Source organism: Ambystoma mexicanum, chromosome 7p, assembly GCF_040938575.1.
Source record: "Ambystoma mexicanum isolate Mex_15411 chromosome 7p, UKY_AmexF1_1, whole genome shotgun sequence".
Taxonomy (NCBI): Eukaryota; Metazoa; Chordata; class Amphibia; order Caudata; family Ambystomatidae; genus Ambystoma; species Ambystoma mexicanum.
In genome coordinates, this window is record NC_090939.1 from 853,443,332 (window position 1) to 853,470,354 (window position 27,023).

Sequence of the window (27,023 nt, forward strand, 5' to 3'; positions counted from 1 at the left end):
GTCTGTGCCTTAGTGTGAGGCCCATTAGGGTCGCTAGTAATACTTTCATATAAGGTACCCTTAACCCGTACATCCCTAGCCACCTGCCCCCACCCACACCAGAAACAACAACCTACCGGCTCCCTACCCCTCCACACCCTTTTCATAACTTCCCAACCAAAACATAACCAAACCAATCCGCAGTGTTTGCGGAAAAATGGGGCAATGAGGGTGGCCTATGTGCTCCATGTGCCGACGGCCGTTATCTGGCGTACCATGCCCCCCCGACTAGTGCCCCAGGGGCCTTAACAGTCTGACCCAGTTGTCAGTTTCATCGTAGCGTACATTAGAAAGGATAGATTGATCATATCATGGTGACTGTCGTGGCGATCCAACCGGATCTGGAATATTCATGGCAAACAGTTCTGCAGTTTCCGGAGTGGTGAAAAACATTGTTGAGCCGCTGTGCTGTACTCAGAGTTTTGCAGGGTACATCATTGAGCATCTTGCATCCTTTTTCCAAAGCATATTTTTGACAGCTTGGAAGGTTTTCTGTTGGTCTTGGACAGCAAGACTGCGTCTTATTGTGGAACCTACTCAATTCAGTTCTTTCTTTTCCCTTGCAACTCGGAGCATGGTGTCCCTGTCCCTGTAGCAAAACATTCTGGCTATTATAGGGCGTTTCGGAGCTCCTGGGGGTGGCTTTAACGCCAGCGATCGGTGTGCACGTTCTACCATATACATGATTGAAAGTGACGGGTTCTCCAGAAGGTCGACCAGTAGTTGTTCCATGAATGTCTCCATTTTGTCTATTTGTGTAGTCTCTGGAACTCCCATGATGCAAATATTTCTTCTAGAGCGTCCTCATTCTTGGCTATTACTTTCTTCACTGATTGCTGTAAGGCTGCCACCTCGGCAGGGTTGCTACCTTGTCTTCGCCCTCCCTGATTCTCTGTTCCACTTCCATCATGCACCCGTATAGTTTGTCTATTTGTATTGAGGAAATAGCCACTTCGCATGTGAGTGCGTCAATCTTTTCCCCCCCAAGATGCCTATGCTGCTTTTTAATGCCAGCAGTGTCTGGTTCAGAGCCGTCACATCCACTTGCGCTGTCGCCTGGGTTTGTTGGGGAGGGTGACTGGCAGTGCTTGGTCAGTGCAGGCGAATTGATCCATCTTCACCTGTTTTGTTGGATTGACCATTCTAGTGCTGGGTGCTCGGCTGCAAGTGGCAGACCTTGGTGGGGTGCTGAATTCGAGGCTATCTTCAACTCTAATGGCGTCCACCTCAGATCTGGTTGCTCCTACAATTAGGGTTCCCTGCCGGCTACTTGTAAGTGCGAATCAGGTCTTCCCATCAGTCTTTCTGGGATACTCCGGACTTTGCTCTTCCTGCCCCTGTCTCGGCTGGGTGCATGGTCTAACTTCCGTGTGACTTGGCATTCCAGTAGTCTTCAGGCGGTTCCTCTGTAGTTCGGGCGATAAGTGTGTCATTGGGGAGGGCTCAAGGCAGCTCTTATGGGTATAGTGGTAGGGTTGGGCGATCTAGGCGGCTGAGTTCTGTTAGTGGCAGGTGCAGGGGCCAGGTGGCGCCACTCGAGTGGTGGTCTAATTGTGGTCTGCCTCTTCCCCCGGTTCTTGTTGTCCCTAGAGTCCACAGGACGTTTCTACCTGCCTGCCGGGGCCTGCGGCTCTGCTTGTGGGGCCCGCTTGTTCCCTCAAGCGTGAACTGGGGGTGGCCCCTGGACTGAGGTGTTAAAATGCGGGGTGCAGAATCAAGGCAACCGCCCGCTATGGGTTCCAAGTGCTTTAGGGAGTGCTTTAGGGAGGCTTTTGCTAGTTGATTCTGTGGCTGGAATGAGGATGGTGTTAACCGCAGCTCCCAGATCTTGCAGCCAATTATTCCTTGGTTGGTGTAGTCGAGGGGGGGAGGAGGCTGCACACCCTGGATCATGTTATTGTGCCCTGAGTGCCAGTCCAGTTTCACTATTTCGCGCGTTCCAGGGGCTGTGTTGATAGTGTGGCTTCCGCACTGTCCAGGATGACACCACAGCGACCGCTGCTATTGGGTTGGGGTCTGAGGGGTGTGGGGAAGGTCTGCCATGTGATGTGCTGCTGTAAGGGCTCCGCTGTGGTCTTCAATTTCTACGCTGTGGTTGTGGGTATTCTTCCCGAGTTGGGAGAGGAGTGCTTGTCTGCCACCACCCCACCGTATCATCCATCATCCGCTGTCATTTCCCCTTCAGGAGTCGTGCAGGCTTGGTATTGGCAGGAGCCCACCGGGTGGTCATGTGGATTCGATGTTGGGAGGGATCCTTCCCTCTTAGGGGTATACACTGCCCTCATAGGCTCCTATCTATGGACACATGGGGGGGGCGCAGCTCACCTCGTGTCTCCATCCGCTACTGCGAGCACGCTCTGTGGGATTCCGTCTGGTACCGTGATCCTGGCTGGATGCCTCAGGCATTCGGCAGTTTGCAGCATATGGCGGTGTTCGCGATGTGTCTTCTTTTCCTCAGCCGTCGCTGCTCTCCCTTGAACCCTGTGGAGGGGTGAGTGCTATTTCCACCTGCATAGGATGACTTCACCATACATTGTTCCTGCCGCGATTGCCTGGTCGTCCCTCCTCCACTCTCCCGGTCTGTGGGAGGATTCACGGCTTCACTCTGAGTGCCACAGCTCTCCAACGCCAAGTTTCGAGCTGGAATTTCTCTGGGGTGTGCTTCGACAGTTCACCCAGCTACTGCACTGGCTTCCTGGGGTATTCGGGTGTTCTGGGAGTAGGCTATTTGTAAGGATGCATGGGCCAGTGCCGGAGCCTTTTAGGCGGCGGCCATCTCGATCAGCCGCGCAACGGCCAATCCCTAGAACTTTATAAAGATGGGTCCCATTGGAACTCCCTATACAATTCACCTTGGTGTCTGTGTCCATTAGTAAGATAAGAACCCAGGGTGTAGCCTATCACCTGTTAACAGAAGTTTTATTGTGAGGTGCAGCGCCCATCCCTATCCAGCTGGTCAAAGGGGTGGGGATGGTGGTTCCCTTGGGGACTGTCGCTGATCTGGAGTGAGGAAGCTGTACACTCCTACCTGGAGAAGGGCCTGAAAACAAGGGCAACACATTGTCTTCTCCTCCTTCCCCTTTTGGTAGGATACTCTTCCAGGGGTCTCCTGCTGCTGTTATGATCTGGGTGACCATAGGAACGAGGAAAAATGTTACAAGGCATCCGGTTGGATGAAATAATGACCAAAAATGGCTCCAACAACATTAACGTATATAAACTGTTGACCTCAAATTACTCTTCTTGTTGACCTCAAATTACTCATCTGTTTACTTATAAGCAAAATTCAAATTATCGTTTTGCTGCAACCACCTCAAAAGAATTTGGCACCATTAATTAATGGAAAATGCAGTTATTCTGAACTAAACCTGATACACAAAAATGCCCTATGAAGCATCACGGTTGCTTAAGGCATACAAAAACCAAGTAGCAACGCCTGAAACCTATTCAGAATCAGAAACATAGGTGAATCTACAAATATTATTGATCTACCAGCCCTTATTCCTTCAGGAGTCTGCCTCAACATCGCTAAGCAGTGTAATTGAGCGCATCTGCTTAAAGATATGATTAGCAAAATTACCTTGCCAGGAAAACAAAAAGGACCTTATGTGTAAAATAAAAGCTCCAGTCCGACATACAGCCTCTACATACAGACCTACTTTTTCTACGTCCTTTGACATTTTAAACTTCTGAAAGGTCTACTAGCATGAAACTTACCAAGTGAAATGTTTCCCCTGTGCGGTAGTGCAACTGAATCAGGTGCTGCTTCAGTGATAGTGTGGCACAAATATAGATTTGCACACTGCGCATCCATTGTTTTTATGGTGGGCACATTTTTTGATTGTCCTTTTCATGATTTGCTACTGTTAAATACTCCTGTGCTCTGTTGGTGATCCAGAATCGCATCTACTGGATTATTTCATAGGTTGCCCTTCAGAACCGCCTCCAGGTTCTATGGCTTTTTATCCAATTTGTCCTGAATTGTGTTATGTAAAATACACTATAGCAACCTGTTATTAAAAAATAAGTCTCATGGAGGTCACCCCACTGTCCCTTCCAAGTTGCTTTTGGCTTGCTCACTTCATTTGGTTGCACAAATTTGGAGCAAAAAGTTTGCCACACCGCTTTAAATACTCCAAGCAGCCACTGAATACTATCCTGTTCCTTTTCACATGCTTGACTGTGTGGCCCCCAAGATGTATATTTGAATCCAAACCAGCCAACTGTACGATTGAGTCTGACAACCCTGTCCTAGACAGAATGCTGCCTCAGCACTTTCTCGCAACTTCTCTTTGATGGTAAAACAAAGGGTGGCTAGTGAGTATTTTAAAAAAAAACACTATCTGTGACAGTGTGGGTATTGAAAAAGGTCTGTTAAAAGTCGTATTTCTTCAGATACTTAACTCGAGAACATTATGTTCAGGTTTGATATAATTTCCCCTAGATCTTGCATGTTTTTGGCAAATAGATTAATATTTAAAATGTCTAACTGTTCTGAAACCTTGTCCACCTTCCACCAAATACACTCCACCTTCTTCCTCTCTCTGGCCATAACTTGATTTATATAAAAGGGTTACATAAAATTATCAACGTAACTACTTTTTTCCAATGAAACATTTGCCAAAAATGTATCAAGTATAATCAAGTTTGTTTGTGTAACCATTTTTCAGAATACCCAATATTGCAAATTGTATGCATCTGTATTTGAATATCACAATTTAGATTAGAAAATTGAAAATAAACTCATATCTCCCCCAACATTTTCAATGTACTTTGAAGCTCTATATGTCAACATATTTTTATCAAGTATGCACACTGATTAATGACAGGTTGTGGGTTTTCTGCAAAACTGCCAAAACAAAATTTCTTAAACAGCACCAACTAAATTGAAAAGCTTTCCAAATGTGGCGGTCCAGTGCCTCAAAATTCTTTATGGAGCTGGTAAAGAGAGGCGTATTTTGGGGTAACTTAAATAACTGTTCCCTTTGTAAGGATTACGATTCACAGTTACCAAAATAGTAACTTGCATTTATAATCTTCTTATTTTCTGTTGCTTGGTTAAAATGGGCCAAAGTTAAAGGCCATCAAACCTGATCTCAAAGACCAGATTTGAAATCTTAACTAAATTGAAATCTTAACTAAATTGGTCAGTTGCTTTTGCTCAATGTATGGTATGCATACATACTCGCCAAATCTATTCTTCACGCCTGTAATGATCTGTAATGTGTAACAACTTCAGCATCATCCCACAAAGTTAATAAATATTAAGTTGCTCAAGGTTTAAATATGTTCTTCATTGAACCAAAGCCAATACAAACATGCAGAACTTCATGATGTAACATTTCCAAGTATTGTAAATGAAAACACACACATGCCTCAAAGCTTTCTTCACACAGTATTCCTCACATATCAAAAAATGAATACTTCACTTTGCAAATGTTCCAGTAACCTGGGTCATAAACAGTTTATTAGCTCTGATGCTCTCATTAGAAGAGAGGGGGTTTCCTCTGAGGTGGGCAGGATGTTTGCTACACTGCAAAACACACTTCACACAGACCACACCACTGCCTCCATCACCAAGCACGCCCGCAAAAGGTAAAACAGTTGGCAAGAACTGTGGCTCGCTTGCCTTTCCATGAACCAATTGCCTATTGTCTCACAATGTGTTCTTTTCTTATAGGTAATTTGATTTCATGACCAAAAAAGAACCATGGCCACAATCAATAACAATCAAAGTCAACATACACTGCCGTTATCTGAGCAACCAGAGGAATACAGGGTGGCTGCACTAGTCTTTTACAGCATTGTATTCGCTGTTGGGTTATGTGTGAATATCACTGCAATATGGGTCTTCAGCTGTACCACTAGAAAAAGGACAAGTGTTACAGTCTACATGATGAACGTTGCATTGCTCGACTTGATTTTCATCATTTGTATTCCCTTTCGGATGATCTACTATGGAAAGCAATACTGGCCATTTGGAGATATTTTCTGTCGGCTACTCGGGGCCCTTACTGTGTGCTACCCAAACATTGCACTGTGGCTACTGGCTTTTATTAGTGCGGATCGCTATATGGCAATAGTACAGCCAAGGCATGCCAAAGAACTCAAGGACATCAGCAAAGCCATAGTAGCTTGCATAGGGATCTGGATTATGACCCTAGCATCTACCACACCTCTGCTTTTTGCGCACGATGATCAAGATAAAGCCTCCAACTTCACAACCTGCTTGAAAATCTTTGACATTGTTCACTTAAAAAAAAACAACCTGCTAAATATTGTGCGCCTGATCTTATTTTTTGTGACCCCGGTGCTAATCATGATCGGATGCTATTCCGTCATCATTCACAGTCTCTTGCATGGCAAAACCTCCAAACTGAAGCCAAAAGTCAAGCAGAAATCCATCAAGATAATTATTACTCTTATTGTACAAGTTCTGGTCTGCTTTGTTCCATTCCACGTGTGCTTTGCCTTTCTAATGCTGGAAATGGGGGGAAATCAATACAGCCCTTGGGGAGCTTTCACAACCTTTCTGATGAATTTGAGCACCTGCCTGGATGTTATTCTTTATTACATCGTGTCCAAACAATTTCAGGCAAGAGTCATCAGTGTCATCCTTTATCGTAACTATCTAAGAAGTGTGCGCAGGAAGAGTATGAGAACTGGCAGTCTGCGATCGCTTAGTAATATAAACAGCGAAATGATCTGAATTCCACAGGACTTCATGTGACACACATCTGTAATATGTCTATACGACTTGAATTGTTTTAATAAAAGCAACACAAATACTGCTGAATACATTTCCTTCTGGATTTACTTGTTTCCTATGACTGCAAACAATGTTACTCTTGTTTCTCTAGGTTAAGAACTTAAAACTCACACAATGCTATGAAAATCAGAACATTTTACTTTGGTTGAAGTTAAAACATTTCTATTAACAATGGGAATTGTCCCACAGATGATCGCTGGTGGGGAATATCCTCCTATTGGCCCAAATAAACAAGTCAAAGTCTATTCAGAATCCAGTGAGAAGGCAAAAGCTGGAAAAGGCAAATCCAGATTGAACAGGAAATAGGTGCCCAGTGAGGAAACTTTGTGCACATCCAGCAGCTGTGAATGTGCTGCTAAATTGCTAAATTGTCTACTGTGATACGGAGCACGAATGGACAGGAGAAATGGTAGCTCAGGGGTTGGTGATAACAGGCCTAGTGAATTGGTGCGAGAGTCGCAAGCAGCAGCATTTTAAGATGAGTTAATTACGATGGTGGAATGAAAAAGGCAACTGAAGGTATGAATGGTTTTCACAACGTGCTTTGAGAAATTTCTCTAGAATAGATTTGCAAAAACCCAAATCAAATGTTTAAACGTAATCTTCTAAAGAGAGGACAAAGTGGACGAGGCATGAAGGAGACTCAGATCTCGATCATCTCCGAAAGTACTAACAAAGGTGTGCTGTGCCACACATAGGACAAGATAATGAAACAAATACATGAAAGTTGTAGCCAATACTCTAGCAAAAAGGTTGGATAAAGCTTTGCAACACTTAACACAGCAATCCAACTGGTAGTAAGCATCCAGCAATCTTAGTAAGGTGCTCAACCTGATACACTTGCTGCATTTTAGAGGCAAGGAACAGGTAACAATGGGCCTCATTACGAGTTGGGCGGTATTCTGGGGGTAAACCTGCTGGAATACTGCCCAACTGAATTACTGTTATTGCCACTTGGTCCGGCGGAATTACCGCCGGATTACAAGTGGCGGAGTAAATCCACATTTTTTTTTTTAAGAGTTCCTTGGTCTCTATGGGCCTTTTTCAGAGGAATTACTGCTGCAGTAATTCTGCTGATTTGTTTGCCGGACAGTGGCAGGATTTACCACCAGCATGATGCTCGAGTTAAATCCTCCACTCCAGGGCCATACTCTTATTATGGTCTTGTGGGGAAAAAGTGGCAGTAATTCTGTTACCAATTCTTTACCCATACCCCCATACTTGTAATGAGCCCAAATATCTTTAGATGCCTATTAGGCATTTTACTGTGTTGAAAGTCTTTTTATAGAAGACATTGTGCAAAGGGTAGGATTTGGACCAAACTATATAGCCCAGAATACCATCTGGGGTGTGGCTGCCAGTAGCCCAAGATTTCTGCCTGAATACAGAGCTCTGGCGCGCCTCGCCCTTTCTCACTGTCCGGCAGAGTATTGAATACCTCTTCTGGGGCTGGATCTGGTGCGGAGGCAGGAAGGTTGTTGGCAGGACTCCCGCTGCATATGCTCGCTCGGCCCGCTGCCAGATTCGGTCATAATGGTAGCCCTGGTTCAGAGGAGCGAGCATAGGGATGCAGCTGAGTCTTGAGTATGGGACTAGACTGTTAAAGCCACACCCCTGTAAGTGAGAAGAACACCGGCAGGAAGGCTACAGCTAAGTGAAGGGGCACAAGTTGGGGGCCCCAGGAGCACTTTGAGTGGGGGGTACTTGAAAAGCAGCCCAAGGCTGTGGGGCACAGATGCCGGTCAGATCCATTAGTCTGCTCGAAGGAGGGAGTTGAGGGTTAGAAGGAGCCAACAGGCTCATAACTAAGGATAATATATTGTACCCAAGGGCAATATTCTACCAGCATGAACACTTAAGTGACATCCCCATAAGCTGCTGTCCACAATGACCAGGTTTGTGGGAACAATTGTGAGGTTGAAGCAGATGTGCTCTATATTTCACCACTGTCAGAATCCAAGAGGCATGCTATGAAATACTAGCATCGTCATATGCAGCTGCTGAAGACAACACTGGATGTGTTTTATCACCTGTGAGTGGATGCACATTCTGGACGTCCTCTTGAAACGCAAAAATGATGCCAGCGTGCCACAGAGGTAAACAAGCAAAGAAAAAGGATTCAACGTAGAAAACTACGCTACCCTCCAACAAGATACAGGGGCCTAGAGGTGAGGGACCAAAATACAACACATACAAAGCCATCAACCTCTTAAGGCGCAAACCAGACTTCATTTTGTGCATACATCTCTAAGAGGACATTCAAATGAAGTTTACGCAGGACATCTAGACCTCTACATGGGCTATTAACAGTGTGGGTGGAGAAATAAAGAAAAATGGCTCAGAACTATATCTAGAGTAGATGCAAATGAAACAACAATATAAGACGTTAAAAAAATGGGTTTCCTACACACCTTCCCCTACAAGACTACAGGGATACCCAAAATAATGTCCTATCCCGCACTGAAGATTTGAAAATCAACACAGAAGTTGTTTAAAGATGTGAAGGCAGGCACTCTGTTACCAGTCTTTAGCTTCTGCTCCTAACGCACGTTTTCATGACTTCATCAATCTTCAGGGAGGCTGAGTTTCTGTGTTTTTTCAGGCGGGTCTGCATTTCTGTTTCAGGTGTAACAAATTAATTAGAGCCACAACCATGGCTTATAATATGGTTCATATATACCATTAGCTGCATTGTTTGTAGGGTTCACCTATTAATGCACTATTTTTAGTGACCGTACCACAAGGGGCTACCTTAGCTATATTGGGCAAATGCCCTCTCTGATATGGCCAATGTGACAAACTCAAACTATTTTATTTAGTAATAAATGCCATTTAAGTCCAGATAATGTTGAGTCATGTGAGTGAAAGGATTCTGGTTCTCGTCACAATCAGGGGATGGTTTTCTCTTTAGAAACTCCACTATGCATTATTTAACGCTACACACAAAAGTGACTTCTTTGAATGCTAACGTTATGGAGAACTTACTTGATCAATCAATGTTATTATCAACACCATACTTGTGCTGTGAGGGGTGGATCATGGGTAAAGCAATCTCCTGTGGAAGTATGTAATTCTAAGAGTGCATGGGGGGAGCGCACTCTACACTCCTTCCCAATCTAGCAGTTGTCTTCAATGTTGAGGGATTAATATACTTGCTAGTGGGTGTTTTGTTCGAATGATGTTCTTTTCTTTTTTTTTATTTTTATTTCTTTTTTTATTTTTTTTATTTTTTTTACACCTCACAAAATTAGGCTCCTCGGTCTATAGAGGGAACATCCTATTCAGGTGGCTACCATTCAAGAAACTCTTCTGTTATGAAGGGATACTCCTTGCCTCAAATCTAAATACTTCCCAATGCATTCTTCTCTAACTGCGAAGGAGAAACAGGGGGGATAGACATTCTTTTGGGTTACAACTTTCCATTTGTTTTATCTGATCATATCTTTGACAAAAGAGGGTATATTTTGTATATCGACAGACAGTACATGGAAGCACAGTTACATTGGCTTTGCTATGTTGTTCCTAACGAGGCTAAAAATGAATATTTTAATAATTTTCTATTGAAACACAGAGGCCACTGCAAGAAGCACATGATAATAACATGATGAAGGACAGGTTGAGGGGAGACGGGTAGGGAAATATGCAAGCAGCAAAAAATATGCAATTCAAGCTTTCAAGGACTTTGGATGAAGAGAAACATGGGAAATGGACATCATGTGTGAAGGATTGCTCGTGTATTTGCCATGTGCACCGACATATTCCAGAACGGATTAGATCATGATGGATGATGGGTTAAAAGGAACTCCAGGAAGTACAAGTATGGGCCAAACCGCCCTTTCTTTTCATGCCCCAGTGTACTGAGAAATAAGAGTGGGTACAGGATGAACCCAGGCATTGTTCATGGAAGCTGGAACCAGGTCTATTGCAAGATCAGGTCCGTTTGGTTGAATTAGAAAAAGAGGTTACTGAGTTTTTTCAGAATAATAATTGTAGTGGCACTTCAGCCCTTACTCAACAATGTACGTTGTGGTGAGGGGATTATTTTATTGAGAAAGACTCGAGAATAAAAATACCCTGGGTGAAGGAGAAAGAAGACCTTCTGCAAACAATAAGACCTACAGAATAACCATAAGCAGACTTGTTCATGAAAAACATTTCGACAGCCGCAAATGGCCTAGAAAATGGCTATCCTAGATACAGTTAAACAAATGCTGACTATCTTATTTGCAAAACAAATAAAAAATATTACCAATTTGGTGACAAACTTAACTTAAAGCACGAACAGGGTCAAATAGAATTGCAGTCTAAGAGGGAATGGGGCTCTGTAGTCTCTAAAGAAAGCAAGAAACTAAGCATCTTTACATCTTCCTATAAATCCCGGTTTATGAGCAAACTGGGAACAGGACGTGACATCGCTACATATCTAGAGGGGGTAACTTTGTTTAGGCTTTCGTCTGTAGAGTGGAAGATGTCATTAAGGGGTCATGTCATGAAACTGTGCAAAGCCCCAGTGTCCTGATGGCTTTATACCATTCTTTTTTAAACTGATGCAAAAATACCCTATTGGGATCAATTACCGACATCTTGAAGGCAATAATGAGCTGAGGAATGGGGACACCATCAATGTGAGAGGCAATATGAATGGTACTGCCCAAAGTGAGAAAGAACCTCATGCAAGCTGTTTCCATCCAACAAGCCTATTGAGCTCCTAAACCACAAAGCCAATGTATATGCCAAAATCCTTGCTAACAGATTAGAACCCTTGATGCCACACCTTATCAATGATGATCAATGTGGGTTTATCACAGGCAGACCAGTCTTAATGTGCAGAAGGGAATTAGATTGGTAGATATATCGCATAAACAGAAGCCACCACATGCTCTGGTCTCATTAGATGCAGAAAAAGTGTTGGGAAAGGTGGTGTGGTATTCCTTAAGGAAGAAATACACAAGGTAGGTTTTGGAGAGCCTTTTTTAGAGGCAACTATGGCAATTTATTCCGCTCCAACAGCTAAAACACGATCAGAATGCTTTGGCTTGTTTAGAGGAACCTGCCAGGACGGTACCTTATATCCCTTAAATGTTGCCTTGGCAGTAGAGCCATTGGCACAACAAATGAGGGATTGCCTGTAGATCAGTGGGCTCAACTATGGAGGGAACACTTCAGAGTTTTCACTATTCACCAATTATATACTTTTAAATAACCCCCTTGCCACAAACCATGTTTGCCTGCTTTGAGAAAGCTTCTGGCCTAAAAGCGAACCAAGGAAAGTCAGAAACCATCAGAATGAATATGCCTCAAACGCAATGGGATGCACTAATAGAGATCACTTATCCCTCTTGGTCAGAGGGGAGGCTAAAGTATCTCAGGATTTACCAGACACCTAAGGTGTCAGTTTATATGGAGCCAATATACCAGGGCTACCATCTAAATTGAGAGATAATCCGCAATAGTGGCGGATGCTGGACATCTCATGGATCGCGTGACCTCTGTCACAATTAATGTTTTGTTGAGATTGCATTGTGTTCCAGACCTTCCCAAAACAAATCCCAGACAAAACCATTTCCAGAAAGAAAATTATGAAGTTCATTTGGCAGAGAATTAAACCTTGGGTGTCACAAAAGACTCTTTTCCTTCCTCGCTAGGAAATTAGGTGGACTAGCCCATCCTAGTAAACTCAAATACTATTAAGCTGCCCAAGGATGCTCTGTGAGTGGATGAACCCCAAGTCCTTCAGAACCTGGTGCAGCCTGGAGGAGGATGTGATTGGAGCACCACTTGGACAAATGAAAGACTGCTGGCTGTCCATGAACTTTTAACAATAGTCACAACAATGCAAACTTTCAACAAACTGGCACAGATGGCTGGCCTAACAACATTTCTAAGCCTGGCTACTCCAATCCACAGAATCCCACATTTTGCACCAGCTTCAGCAGGGGCGGGAATATTGGGTTTGAGGGATAGCTAAAGGAGAAATATGTGGCACACATGCTTTAGGAGGGGGCAATACAATTTTACTGAATGTAAGAAGTCCTTTGACTAAGGTAAAATGAAAGGCTAAGATACCATCAGACCTGAAATTGACTATAACGGTGAGATATTAACAATGGGTAAGGAGACTGTTTACGGATTAGAAATTCATTTTCAGCTCACCATCGACCAAGCATTTGAATTAAATAATGTATGAAATGCGCTCGACTCCTACCAGTGTCACTCGGGGGGAAGCAGATTGATGCTAGCCATAAGTAACTGAGGAGGGAGCTACCTCTCAAGGTGTAGGGACTGAATTTGGAAAAGGGCACACAAACTTCTACATACGCACAACATAAATAGAAACTCTATAACATGTTGTACAGAAGGTATCAGAGCTCAGAAATTGATACTTTTAAGCACTATAATTCAAACAAAGTAGAGTATTTGAGAGAGAGTTTCAAAATTTCAAGTTAAGATTTATTGTGCGCATATCATACACTTGAGCGGACTTCAGGTTCAACCACGACCAGTATTTTATGGAGAGTGGAGAAGTGAAGTGCCTGAATAGTTCACGGGATCTCCTTTTATACAAATAATGAAGCCTCCATCAGCATAGGTCATTTGTTATTCATTTGCAAGAGATAACACAAATGTTCAGACTGCACCCAATAATGCCCTAATCCCCAGAAGGCAGAACAAATTGCATATTCAACAGATGTTATTGTTATGTAAAAAGTCTCCACTTTGCTTATGGCTTTAATTACGAGCTCTTTCTGCCAGTTCACAGACGGTGACTTATGTTTGAGGCCTTGAACACAGAATCCACTTGCCCTCTGTTCCAACAACAGTCACTCTCTTTGCACAACCTTTAAAGGATACCCTTCGTGCATTTAACAAAGTGGAAGGGCTGAACACTATGACTCATTGTGTAACTAACCTCTGCTTGGTGCAGCAAGTCTTTACATAACATTTAGTGAAGAGAATCGAGCCATTTTGGAATACCCTTTCCTCCTTCGCAGAATAGGAGGACCTGTCCTTAATGTTATTTAACCCATGGACGCAGCCTTTTCTTGTAATGACTGGCAGAGGAAGCTGTGAACACATTTCTATTTTGTTTCTACTCAATGACTGAGAAATGCAAACCCATTTTGAATATTACTAAAATAACGTGATTTTGATTGCAAAAGGGAATTAGTTTAGGGCCAAGAAAGATGCATATTTTATATTCTAACAACATGTAAAAACATTTTGTACAAAAAAGGCAGATGGGCTATCCTGGAGATATTTCGGCAGAGCTAACTCTCCCTGCATATTTGATGGTCATGTCCCATGCTCGTCCTTTCTGGAAGGCAAACTTCAATAGTGGATGTAGCAGAAATGCATCCACTAAAGGATGTAGAAGTCTGCCTATTGGGTAGGTATGTAGCAGGTGTAGATCCACTGGTCCCACAGCACTGGGGATTTCACTACCTGAATATTTGTTGTCCCATACCAGGATTTCATTATGAAGACATTACTCGCTAGTAGCCTATTAATAGCAGGTAACTTGAACAGTGAAGATATTCCTGATAAAACTACATGATAGCAAAAACAATAGGAGGAGATATGGCCAAATATTTTCTAATTTGGAAACGGTTTTTGGAGTATGTTAAAATTCAAAATAGGGATTTCACATGCCAGACAAGGCTACAAGCAGTAGGCCTATTGAACATTTAGACTAGGGTAGAGCGCATGATGAATAACTGACAATACGATCAGTATCCCCAATGCAGGGCGGCGATTCTGCACCAGCCACAAGCTTCCTTTCTAATCTTCGTACTAGAATCCCACTTAGTGAGTGGTGCAGAGAGAGGTCTTATGTACCGAAGCAGTAGATAATATGATATGATATGATATGATAGGTCATTTATAACGCGCTTAATACCCAGAGGTTTCTAAGCGCGGACCCGGGGATCGAACCTGTGTTGCTCTGTGTCGTCTTGCTTCCAAGGCGAGCACGTTGCCCCAGAGTTATCCTCCCAAGATCAAAATCCTAGGTAGGCTATTGGGCCGCAGCGGACATTTATTGGGATTGGATTTAGCTTTTGAAGAAGATTGAATAGATTTCCAAGTTCTTTAAAGATTGATTTTAGTAATCGTATAACTGTTAATGTACAGATTGCCTCGATGTTTCCGTTTTCTCTTTGTACTACCACAAATTCAATAAAAAAGATTTCAAACCCAAAAAAAAGCATCAGAACATATTTTGAAAAGATGAATAGAATAATATGTAAATATATGATAGTGCACTAACAACCAGAGCTTCTTGAACATCCTTAAAAAATCCAAAACATAATAATTACATCTAGTGCAATCACAAAATTATCTTTGATTTCTTGATTATTTTCGAACCTGACATTTATCATCAATGAACGACAATCCCACATAAACCACAGGAAACAGATGAACAGAGACCTATTCCAACTTCAGTGACGCAAGCATGCTAGGTGCCACTGAGTGAAAGATGAAATACAAGGCATACTTTCAACAATACATGCATTGAAATATATTAATTAATGGAACAACATTTGAACGTCAGCCATGCTTTACCAGATCTTGTGGTTTCCCTGTAAAGCCGGTCTCCTGCACAGCCACGCTCTTTAGAGTCCCCATGACTCCACCCCTTCTGACGCCCACCCCCCTCAACCAACCCTTCCCCGAACACTGACACCCCCATCCTCTCCTCACATCAGCAGTCCGCTCCACCACTGCTTCAGTGTCTTCGGGCTAATGGGTTGCATCAATAAGAGCATGTGCGATTTACCCGACAACCACTGTTCAGTAAAGGCAGCCTTTAGGGGAAATTATTTCACCAGAAGTAGGCGGATCAGGTTTTCCTACAGGCCAATGTAATCTGCTAGAGAAAAACATTGTCTTGTGTATAAATGTGTTGTTTTTAAAAATAGTTGCCATACAGTAGGCGATGTAAGATAAGAAGCCATTGTTGAGGCCTTCGCGGTTCCTTCAATAAGATGGTACATTAGTTTCTTAAGTCTGAAGACATTCCAAGTTAAAATTCTTTCTGTGCACACTGATAAATGCACAGATTGCATGTTCATCTAGATGGAATATAAGGAGATGATTTGCCACCATTTCTCAGGACTACCTCTATGGGATCTGGGTACAATGACGAAACCTCGGATGTCGCCCCTCTCCCCTAGGGGAGCCCCTTCCCATGAGACCAGGAAGATGAGGCCGCTACCGGATAGTCCCCCTCGAGGTGGTACTCAACGGGAGGCTCTTGGGAGGGATACCCCCCCCTATGTGACTAGGGGCAACTATTCTGGGAGAATGTAGTAAGTACAAAAGACATCCCAACCTCCTCATTCTCTGAGCACAGTACATTAGTCTGACACACGTCCATGTATCTGTGTAAAGTAGATAATCCATCCCATATCGGAACCCCTGAGACGAGGAAGAGTAGGGACCACGTGACTGACGTATATTGGAAAACTGGGATGAGGAAGAGTCCAGACAACCCAACAAGAAGTAATCATACTTGTACTTGGATAAAGAAGATGTGCAGAGCCATGAAGATCGCCCCATGGTACCACAGTAAGCATCCTAGTCTATATGGCCATTGCACAAGTATGAAAACTGAGGAAGGACACACAATAGTGTCAAGCCCTCCCTGGAGGAACCATGAAAGCCAGCGTGGTCAAGGGAAGAGAGAGAAGACAAACCGGGCTGCTGAGATGGAAAAAAGCTGCTGCAAAGCAGGTCCAGTGTGAACGGAACGCCCGATGAACCGAGACGAGGAAGCTCCTGGCGTACCTGAAGTCCAGCAAGCAGGAGCCACGCCAGCCAGAGGAAGGTTTCCCATGCATAGTCGTTGCAAACCGAAGGGAGAAGCAGAAAGAAGGGGAAGTCCCACAGAAGATTGCAGGCATTCAGAAACACCCAGCACAACTGCAGACCGTGGGGAAAGTTACGCATGTGGTAGGGGAGATGCCATGGTGCCCCTGGAAAGTGGTCCAGAAACTTTGAAGTCAAAGAAGCCGAGAATGTAGGCTTTGTGAACCTGATGGAGAGAAAGGAACGCTTGCCTATTGGGAAAAGCATGGTAGTACTTGGCAGGAGAGTGATCCAAGTATCAGATAGAAGGAGAAAGCAGAAAGTGCAATTCTGAGACCATGCACCCATAAAAGCAACAAGAAACATCCTCATTGTTCTTCATCGCCACTGTACCTGGCAGTGGAGTAAACCAAGTTGACAGTGTCTAGAAAACAGAGGTCAGCGGAAGCAGCCATCCCTCCTGGCATGGTGTATTGTCCAAAGGTGAGGACATATGGAACTGCCGAAAGAAAACCTGAAAAGCACAGGGAAAGGGAAGCATCCCTCCTGGCATTCAGAGATGTGTTTTGTAAAACCGCAAGAAATCAGGGGAAGGAAGTAAATTGTTATTCATTCTCCCCGATATTGTCAAACCAGTTGAAGAACTAAAGATGATTAGGGGGAGGAAGGTGCTATCCCCTAACACTGGAAGTGGAAATCTGGAAATAGAAGACACTTGTGTTTTTTCATTGATTAACGTTGAGATAAGCCAAGAAAAGGGAGTCATTCTCATGGCATTGTGGGAAGCCTGATCAAGGCCAGGAGAAGGGAGTCATGTGCCCTGATGCTGATGGACAGTGTGAAAGAAGTCAATAGAAGGGAGTCATTCACTCAGCCTAGTGAAGAGTCGAAGAAATGCCAGGGAAAGAGAATCGTCCCATCCTGGCATTTGTGAACATTGTGTGAGAAGCCAAGTGAAGGGAGTCTTTTCATTGGGACTGTGAGAAGCCCAAGAAAGACCAGGGGAGGGGTGTAATTCCCCCTGACATTGTGAACTGCCCAGTAAAGGCCAGGAGAAGGACGCCGTTCTTCCTGGCACTGTGAAAAGTATTGGAAAACCTGAGGAAGGTGATTAGGAGTGTAAGACATTCCACCTATCACTGTGGGGATATGAGAACTTTTTTCCACGTGCATTGGTGGAGTGCCAAGCCAAGAATACTTTTAAGACTTTTGATTTTGATTTTTGTGACGAACCTTTCCTTTTTACATCACCCGAAAGTGAACTTTGGTCTATCATGCAGAAGAAGGGAGCCATTCTTTTGGACCAAGAAGATCACCCCTTTACTTAGTATAATTTAGAGTATAAGGGAAGGAAACAGGTTTTGACACAACAGTGAACTATTTGATTTTGACGGACATCCTGACAGAGTACTTAGTATTTGGTTGAGGCAGGGAAACCTCTCTTAGTAATAGGGCCAGATAGGGTTTTCTTATTTTTACACAATAAAAGTCTATAACCAAAAAGATGCCACCTGAGTGTCAGTCTCCTACTTCTACACCCGTACAGTACACAAACATAGGATGCCACCAGGATGTCCATCGCCATAGGCCACCCAATTAAGCAACATTATCTTATATGTGAATGGCGCGTTCGCCCGCCAGTTCCTAAAAACAGCTATATTGCTACAACTCGGTCAAGTACAGTGTGTGTTACACATAGATCTTTGCACTACGCTCGGGGTCAAAATATACATGGACCCTAACATTTTGGCAAAGTGGTAAGCTGTGAAAGAAACATTTTCAATGCTTATTCCTTTTTTTCTAATCTAGGCCTACATTTTTCTAAACATTAGAAGTAAGCTTCGTTTTCCTGTGGATCTTTCAACCCTTGTCCCTCCCATGTAATGATTTGTCCTGTCTGGTTACCGTGGAAGCTTGGCCAGCATCCCAACTCAAACTCAGATGAGGCGCATGTATAGTGTGCTGGTAAGTGTGCACTGTTCCCCTCCCCTCCGACCTACATAAAATCAGCTTATTTAACTTGTGAGGAAACATATGGAAATGCTCATTGAGTTTCTATTCTCACATTCTAGACTTTGTTTAGCTGCGAAAACTGGAGAGAAATAATAATAAGACTTGCTGCGCTATCCAAGATTCTGTAGAGGAGGATGTACCCTTGTTTGGTTTTCCCTATTCAGATGAACTTGTTCTGATCATGATTAATTGGAGTTACACAAACTTCTCATTCACCCAGTATGGCGACCTAAATATAGAGGTTGGGGGCACAATGAAGTTATTATATCTTCTGGGCTGTTATTACTCGCATGAGTTTTACATGCATGCCCTAGTGGCATTTAGACCACTAACAGTTCACTCTCAAATGTATTTGCTTTAGGTCATAAAAGTTAGACCACTGCTTGCTAAAGTTCCCCCGCATGGCGACGGAACATGTTAGGCTGAACTCACAGTCTGAATTTAACCAGAGTGATGTGGAAGTGGCTGTTTACATTTTAAAATACGTTTATGTGTCTATGAAGGTCAATTTGTGTGCACCTTTGTTGTGTTGGGTTAATACTTGTCATGCCCACCACATGCCCCATCCACTAACATGTATGGCATGTCTACCCGAGATGGAGCCAGACCGCCAGGGATTCAAGAAAAGCTGGGAGCACATATGGCATACGGGGTACCCGGTGTGGAGGAAAACACTTGGGAGCCTCCACATCTATGGGCACCGCCATGATGGATAAACTGCACAAGCACGGAGGAACTGTGTTCAAGTTCTGCAGATGAGCAGTACAGCATGTGTTTCCCATTGCTAAGCACATGTATTCAGGACACCAGGCAACCTGTTTCTTTCTGGCATGCGCTATGCGTCTTAATGCTCCCTTTACAGTATTTTCATCTTGCCTGCCTTTTTGTTGCTTTTTCTCGTCACCTTCCATATTTTCTGTTTTCCTTATCAGCTAATTCCTGTTCCTCCATTTTCCTTCTTCTCCAGTCCCTCTTTTCTTTAGTTGCTCGACTCCCTTTTACATTTTACTTTGGCCTGCCCTGCCTTCTGCAAAATGCATCTTCTGAGTGGCTGTTTGGTTGTCTGGCTGTTCCTATGGATCATCTACCAACCAGACTCTGGCTTCAATGTCAGTGCTGTGCACTGTCCCTGCAAGACGAAAATCAGTGAAGCCCGTCCTTGGTGTGGGGAGCTAGTCTCCTAGTGCTCTACCACACACAGTGGCGGAGAAGCTTTGAGTGGGGGGTTCCCTCGTACCCAGCCGTACTGCTGCAGATTGCAACACACAAGATCATTGAAGCCCCTTGGTGATGAACTGTAGCCCTGGAATCATTTCACCAAAGAACAGGTACGCAAAAGAGTCGGGACGCCATACTTGAAAGGTTTAGATGACCAAACAACAGTCCGGTATGAAGAGGGTCCATGACCTAAGGGGCTAAGTACAAGCATTGAGAGCAGAGGTTGCAGCTATGAAGCAGGAACAGGCACTTCAGGGATCCATGACAAAAGGCGCCACTGCATTCCTAACAGAAAGCTCCATGGCTTATACAGTTTCCATCAGGTTTGGTGGAGACTGCAGAAAGCAGATGGAATCACAGTAAAATTCAATTCTTTTTCTGACCCTTACAATTTCACAGGACAAGGCTAGGATTGGCTTTATTCTCAGTAACCTGGTAAAATGCACTTAAGCACAGGCATCACTCTACTTCTCAACCAACCTTCCCTAACTTAACAACTTACAAGAGTTTGAGGAGGCATTTTTGCAAGTGTTTGTCTACCAATGTAGATCCATGGCAGAGAACCAGTTGGTGAAATTAAAACAAGAGTATCAGGACCTCGTCACTTATATCAGTCGGTTTCATCAGCTGACGTCCGACTCACACTGGCCTGAAATAACCCAAAGCACTCTGTTCCACAGGAGATTACAAGATAAGTACACAGACAAACTAGTACAGGTCATAGGACCTAAATCTCTACAAGCCTAGATCTAACACGGAACCTGCATTCACCAAAGGCTGATAGAACAACACAGCGAAAATAAAAGAACTGGCACCTTCTCATTTCCAGTGAGAGACAATATCCCATGGACAACAAAAAACATACACGAGACACCAGGGAAGAACCCATGAAACTTGGCACCCTACAAGGTCAGCTATCTGAAGCAGAAAAGATGAGACGGCATCAACGTCTTTCTTCATTGTGTGGGTGCTGGATATTAACTTGCTACTTGTCCTCTTTGGCCTCTGAAACCTCAGGTTTACAGATGGGCTTTATTTTCAGATCGGAAGGAGTCAAAAAGCCTACGCATGAAAAACACCCTTCCTACATTTCCCCCTCCGCCTTTGGCTCCATCTCCTCTTTTCACCTTAGAGATCCAGCTCATGAAAAATCAAGAATCCTTCCAGGCACCGTCTAACGGATTGGCATATTTGAGCAGAAATCGGCAAATTATATGGGCCAGACTTTTGCACTGCAAAAAGCTATTCCCTTAATCCAAAGAGCAACCATGGAAATCATTGAAGTTATCTGTGGTACGCCCTTGGCACCCAGACCCATACAATATAAAACTGGGCTTCTATGTTTACAGGCAACAATAGAGCATTTGTAACCATCGACGTTATTCAGTCGCACACAAGGTCTTGGGTCTTCCTTGGATGGAAAAGCAAAACCTGTACATCGACTGGTCATGCAGGAACCTTTTCTTCAACTATGAGAACTGTAGCAATGCAGAGAAACAAAAGACTAAATTCCTGAGAGGCTTGACTCTCATCCTCAACAGATTTGCAACTTGCGTAATTTTCCTTAATATTGCTTGTAGGGCAAGGTATTTTCTGCCCCAGAAGAGATTACCATACCACTACATTGCCAGTAGAACTGAAATTCAGCTACTGAACAAACCCGACCCACATGGAAGGACAAATTCCCTGACCACCCAATGAAAGGAATAATTGATTCCTTGCTGGTGCCCCACATTTCTTTGTCCCCAGGAAGGAGGGCACTTTTAGGCAATGTGGGGATTATTGCCATCCCAATGAGATAACCTACGAGGATAGATATTCTCTACTCCCGATTAATCACCTTATGGAGTTGCACAGGTCTTCCATTGTGTTCTCCAAGTTTGAGCTCAGTTGAGCATATCATTTAGTCCATATCAAAGAAGGCGATGAAGGGTAGATTGCAAACAAGACGCTATCGGGACCGTTCAGCCTTTGCAATGCACCCAATTTTTAGCAGTGGTTCTTGGGTTCCAGCTTCGCTGACCTGGTGGGTCATTGCGAGGGTGTACTTGGGTACTTGATTGGTGGTTCAGGGATGCCGATGGACCCTAGAAAGACAAATGATCTTGAATTGGATGAGACCCCATGACATCAAATAGTCTTTTTTAGGTTTTGCAAACTACTATCGCTGCTTCCTTGCAGGATTTGCTGACATTCTTTGCCTCCTGTGGAAGAAACAGAAACTTCAGTCGGACAAACTGGCAGAATCAACATTCATCTGACCAAAAGAGGCCTTCATATTTGCACCGATTCAGCGACCTCCAGATGATTCCTGTCCTTAGATCGTGGCAGCGGATGCCTTAGATGTGGCCATTGGGGCGGTTTGTTTACAGAAAAATCCCAGCACCTCAATTGTTCCTGAGAATGGTAGGCAATGGGGTGCTCTATCATATAGTGAGCAGAATTATGCTGTAATCAAGCAGGAATTTCTGGCTTGGGATGTGGCATTTGAAGATTGAAAACACCACCACCTGGGATGAGATTTTTCTGTGAAAGTGCACATCGACCATCGTAACTTTCAACATCTATGTACTTTACAGTGTTGTAGCAGCCACCAGGCTTTGTGGACCTTTTTTTCTCACAATAGGATTTCACCATCTCTTATATACCTGACACACGGAACACTAGAGCCAATGCTTGGTCTTGTTCCTTGCCCGACACAGATTCTGCCAATCCGTCTCACTGTCCCATCCTACCTGCCAGGTATTTTCTAAACTACGTATCTATAAGCAGGTCCACCTGAACACTGCTGCAGAATCTAATTTACCTGTGTTACTAGCTAATTTGGTGGTGCACATGAACGAGGGCCATCTGTTTCATCAGGGTAGAGTGTCTACCATCCCCCAGCCAGTGCATGGTTGTCTTAAATGTATTTCACAACTCTCATACTATTGGACACTGAGGAAGGAAAATCACAGAGCAATGTATGAGCCGTTCTGGTGGACCAGATTAGCACAAGTGAAAAACGATGGGCATCATTACAAGCATGACAGTGTGGGGAAAAATTGGCAGTAACGAAATTACCGCCACACTATGAGTATGACCCTGGAGTGGGGGATTTAACTCCAGCATCATGATGAAGGTAAATCTTCCCACTTTCTGCCGAAAATAGGCAAAATCGGCAGAATTACTGTGGCGATAATTCCGCCAGCAGTAATTTTGCCACAAATGCCCGATAGGGTCCAAAGGACTCTAATAATTGGGGATTAACTCTGCCACTGCCACTTGTTATCCAGCGGTTTCCAGACCAAATGGCAGTAACAGTAATTCCGTTGGGCAGTATTCTGGTGGATTTACCACCAGAATACCGCCCAACTTGTAATGATGCCCAATGTCAGAACATGCCTTGTGTGTGTACAAACAAAAAAAACTGTTGTCAGCACCCAGTAGGGTTGTTGTAACAGTGAGAAACCTGAAAGTGTCTCCCTGACTAGTCCCTGTGGGTCTGTCATCCAGGTGGCCAAGACACGGCCATCGCTATTGGGTCCATTTCCTGGGGGTGTACCACTGAGGGAGGATTACCTGGATGGGGGTTCCTCAGGGAGTGGAAGTTGAAGTGGGACACTGACGGGTGAGACGCAGTATCTTCTTCTTGTGACAACTGTACCCCAACCTACCACGTAGGATACACAAACACTTCACCCCCTCCCCCTTTTCCGACGTGAACACTTTCGCATATTACAAAGGAAGACAGACTAACACTCCAGCCATTTACTGACATGTCCCAACAGCAGGGTCAGGCAATTGACCAGAACCGCACACACCCGACGGCCCTTACCCTTCCCCACAGGGATATAAGGTAGACAAGCACGCAATACGTGCAAGGCCGACCACACAACGTGAGAGCAAACTCAGCACGGCAGTTCAAGCGGAGGAGAAAGACGGCACATACTGAGAAGGTGACAAGGAGAGAAGCGATCTTGCCCTTTCCGACCAAGGCCCGTGAAACCTCAGCAGAAGGAATCTTAAGACTGCGAACAATAGCCAGCGTGTGTTGCAGCAGATGCCTTACACAAGCCTCTCATCTGCTGTTAGGGAGAATTCTCTGTTTAGGCTGAATTTCCCTACCTAGTGAGTCCCCCAGCAGCTTTGCTGGATTTCTGGGGTTTCTTTTTTCTCCTGCCAAGAGTGAGACTCTTTTACCCTCACTCTTGGACATGTTGAAGTGTGTTTTCTTGGTTAAACCTTGTGTTGAATGGGCTATGGGGTCTTTTACTCCATAGGGCCTCATGTATTTTTGTGATGTGGGTTACACAGCAGCCTCTGTGCCGTGACCCAGGGGTGTCCTAGGGACTCCCCAACATAGACTCCATACCCTGGGACTGACTACTGTCTCCCAGGGCATGTAAAGTCACCAAAGACTTTGCTAGTCTTGAATCCTGAACAGAACCAGTACAAACCATCATATTGTGGACGTACTGGCTGGGGCAATTCGATTGCCCCAGGGTCTGTTAGTCAAGGGGGCACGTCTCCGTCCCCCCTGATCGAGTTTTGGCTGGTGGCAGTGGAAACTACTTTTTATATTCGACCGCGAATATTTCCCTATGGGATTTCCCATTGTTTTAGGCTAACACATTTAATTATTTATTTACGGTAGCCTTAAACATACCGCCGGTTTATATATTTATTATTATAACTCCGGTTGGGACTTTTTGCCAAAACTTGATTCTAAAATGGCGTTGGCGTTCGCCTCTGTAACTCTGACCCAAAGTGGAGCCCTTTGTTCCACTTTTGGCGGGCTTCTCCACAGAAGCCCTCCAAAGTGGTGCCACTCTGTCTGGGGTACTTAGGAGGGGTGGAGGGGGATTTAGGCACCCTGGACTGAGTTACCTTGGTAACTCAAGTCGCACTCCGTCCTGATTGGCCCAAGTGGTGAGCCGGCCGGCTCACCACTTAGCATGTTTGAGTGACAGCTAGGCTGGGTGAATGGAGGTTTGCTGCATAAAAGCAGGGCTTTGGGGACTGGAACTTCAGAAGTCGCCACAGGACCAAGAATCCGACGAGGGAAGAGCTGAGCCGACCTGCTTCGACGACACCACCCGGTGGAGCCCTGCTGAACCGTCTCACCACTTTTCCCGACGACCGAGGAGAACTCTTAACGGAGTGGCTCCTTCCCTTGACTGGTGGGGACAACCAGTTTTCGCCTTCTTTTCGCTTCTCGAGGTATCTCGTGGCCGCCTTGCCAGTGCCAAGCACCCCGGCAACCGGAACCCCACCACTTTTACCCCAACCACGAAAGTCGGTACAACCCTTTAACCGGAGGACTCCGCGGCTGGTTTCTTCCCGGGAAGTGCAACGACCTTCTTCTTCTGCTCTTCAGCGAGAATTTCTTCTCCCCTGACCGACGTCGAGCCTTGCTGCCACTGCCTGGAACAACTGCCACCGCTGGAGGATCCTTTCCGCTTAAGGTACCGTGTTCCGCCTGGCTTCCCTTGCTACCGACTGTACGGGGTAGATTTAGCCCCCGGCTTTCGACCCTGGGAGTGCCTGGGACACCCTGGCTAAACTTTCTAAACCACTCTAAACTCTTTCTAACTCTTTGCAAGACTTTGAATCCCTAATAACAGTGTGATCTTGGGTACATTTTCGCTCCGGCTACTCTAAGAGTGGGCCCTGCCTAGTGACTTTTGCTCACCTGTGACTTTGTGCTTCTTTGAGCCTATTGCAAGTGTTCTGGACCTTAGAGTGGTGTGTTTAACCCATTTCTGTTTCCTTTTTTATCCCTTCCTTGAACCTACTAGAGTGTCATCTAACGTTAAGCACTCACCTCTGTTCTAATTATGTGGTGATAACTTAGAGTTGGCTAGATAGGAGTAAGGGTTGAAACTGATTTCATTATAACTGTGTTCGAAGTGTTTTTACTATACTTTGCTAGAGTGTTTTCAACTTATGTGTTCTTAAAAATAAATAACTATATACTTTTGAAACCAAGCTCTGGTCAGTGTTTGCTTGTGCTATTGTGTCTGAGTACATATTGTGTATACTTTGCATACTGCCTAACTCTTCTTGAGGGAAGTCTGACTGCTCAGCCACAGCTACCAGGTAAATCTGGGTGGTGCAGACTGCTACCAAGTGGGTTTACTGCTATACCTGTAGTCTTAAATCTTTTGCAGTGTTCCCCAAGGGAACTGCACAGGTTTCTGCCTAACACTGGTGTACAGCGGTGGGATTTGTATTGAGTATACATTTTATTGTACTTTAGATACCTTAGTGCAACTAACCACAAAGCTTAGCACTGTAAAAATAATCCTCTAACATGTCAGTTATAGAAAGCTATAGTCAAGAGTCCCTTGCAGCCAAAACTGCTGATTGTTTAAGAGTGCTCTGTAAACATAAGGATCTCCTGACTAAGGGCAAGAAAATGGAGCTGATTGAAAGATTGTTGGCTAACCAAAGTCTGGGTGATGGTTCAGAGGAACCTACCACTCCAGCAACTGTAGGTGACAGTATTGAAGTTAACATGGAGCAAAATGTTGATGATTCTGAGGAAGAGTCAGAAGAGGAGGGTGAGGCTGTTGTAACTGTCCCCCCTAGGCCTCTGCCTGCTCTACCTGCTGTACCTACTGGACCTTTACCAGGTCCCACATTTAGTCCTCAGTACTTTGAACTGGAGAAAATGAAGCTAGAATTGGAGTATAAGAAACTTAATGCTCAAACTGACAAAGAACTAAGGCTAAGGGAAATGGAGCTCAAGTATGACTTAGAAATGAAGAAATTATCTGTTGAGAATGTTTCTCTCTCTGGCTCCTCTAGAAGTTCCAGTCCTAAAAGACCCCGGATGCCTAAAGAATTGATTGGTATGTATGAGCCTAAGTTGGATGTGTTGGATTGGTTGTCTCTGTTTGAATATAATCATGGGCTCCAGAACATCACAGGAAATGACTTACTCACCTGGTTGTTCTCTAGGCTTCCCCCTGTTGCAACTGATGTGGTAATGGAGATGGGGGAGGAGGATAGGAAGGACTATGAATGTGTGAAACTAGCTTTGATAGCTAGGTTTGGGAAGACCCCTTCCCAGTATCTTAAGAGGTTTAGGAGCCTCAAAAAGCATGATGGTACCCCTTGGGCTACCTGGGTGAGTGAATGTTTGAAAAACTTAGAGGGATGGATTAAGGGTTACAAGGTGAACACTTATGAC

The 27,023-nt window shown here is 44.3% G+C and overlaps 2 protein-coding genes across 7 annotated transcripts in view; one reads left to right on the plus strand and one right to left on the minus strand.

The window, feature by feature from the left end:
• Positions 1-6,835, plus strand: part of GPR18 (G protein-coupled receptor 18) — a 35,358-nt gene extending 28,523 nt beyond the window's left edge. The window contains exon 2 of the mRNA XM_069637023.1: positions 5,720-6,835. Within this exon, the coding sequence (XP_069493124.1) occupies positions 5,750-6,748 (999 nt within the window). The 5' untranslated portion in view covers positions 5,720-5,749 and the 3' untranslated portion in view covers positions 6,749-6,835. The remainder of the gene's footprint in view (positions 1-5,719) is intronic.
• The window catches only part of UBAC2 (UBA domain containing 2), a 1,796,755-nt gene that overhangs the window by 1,318,746 nt on the left and 450,986 nt on the right, over positions 1-27,023 (minus strand). The window lies entirely within an intron of this gene.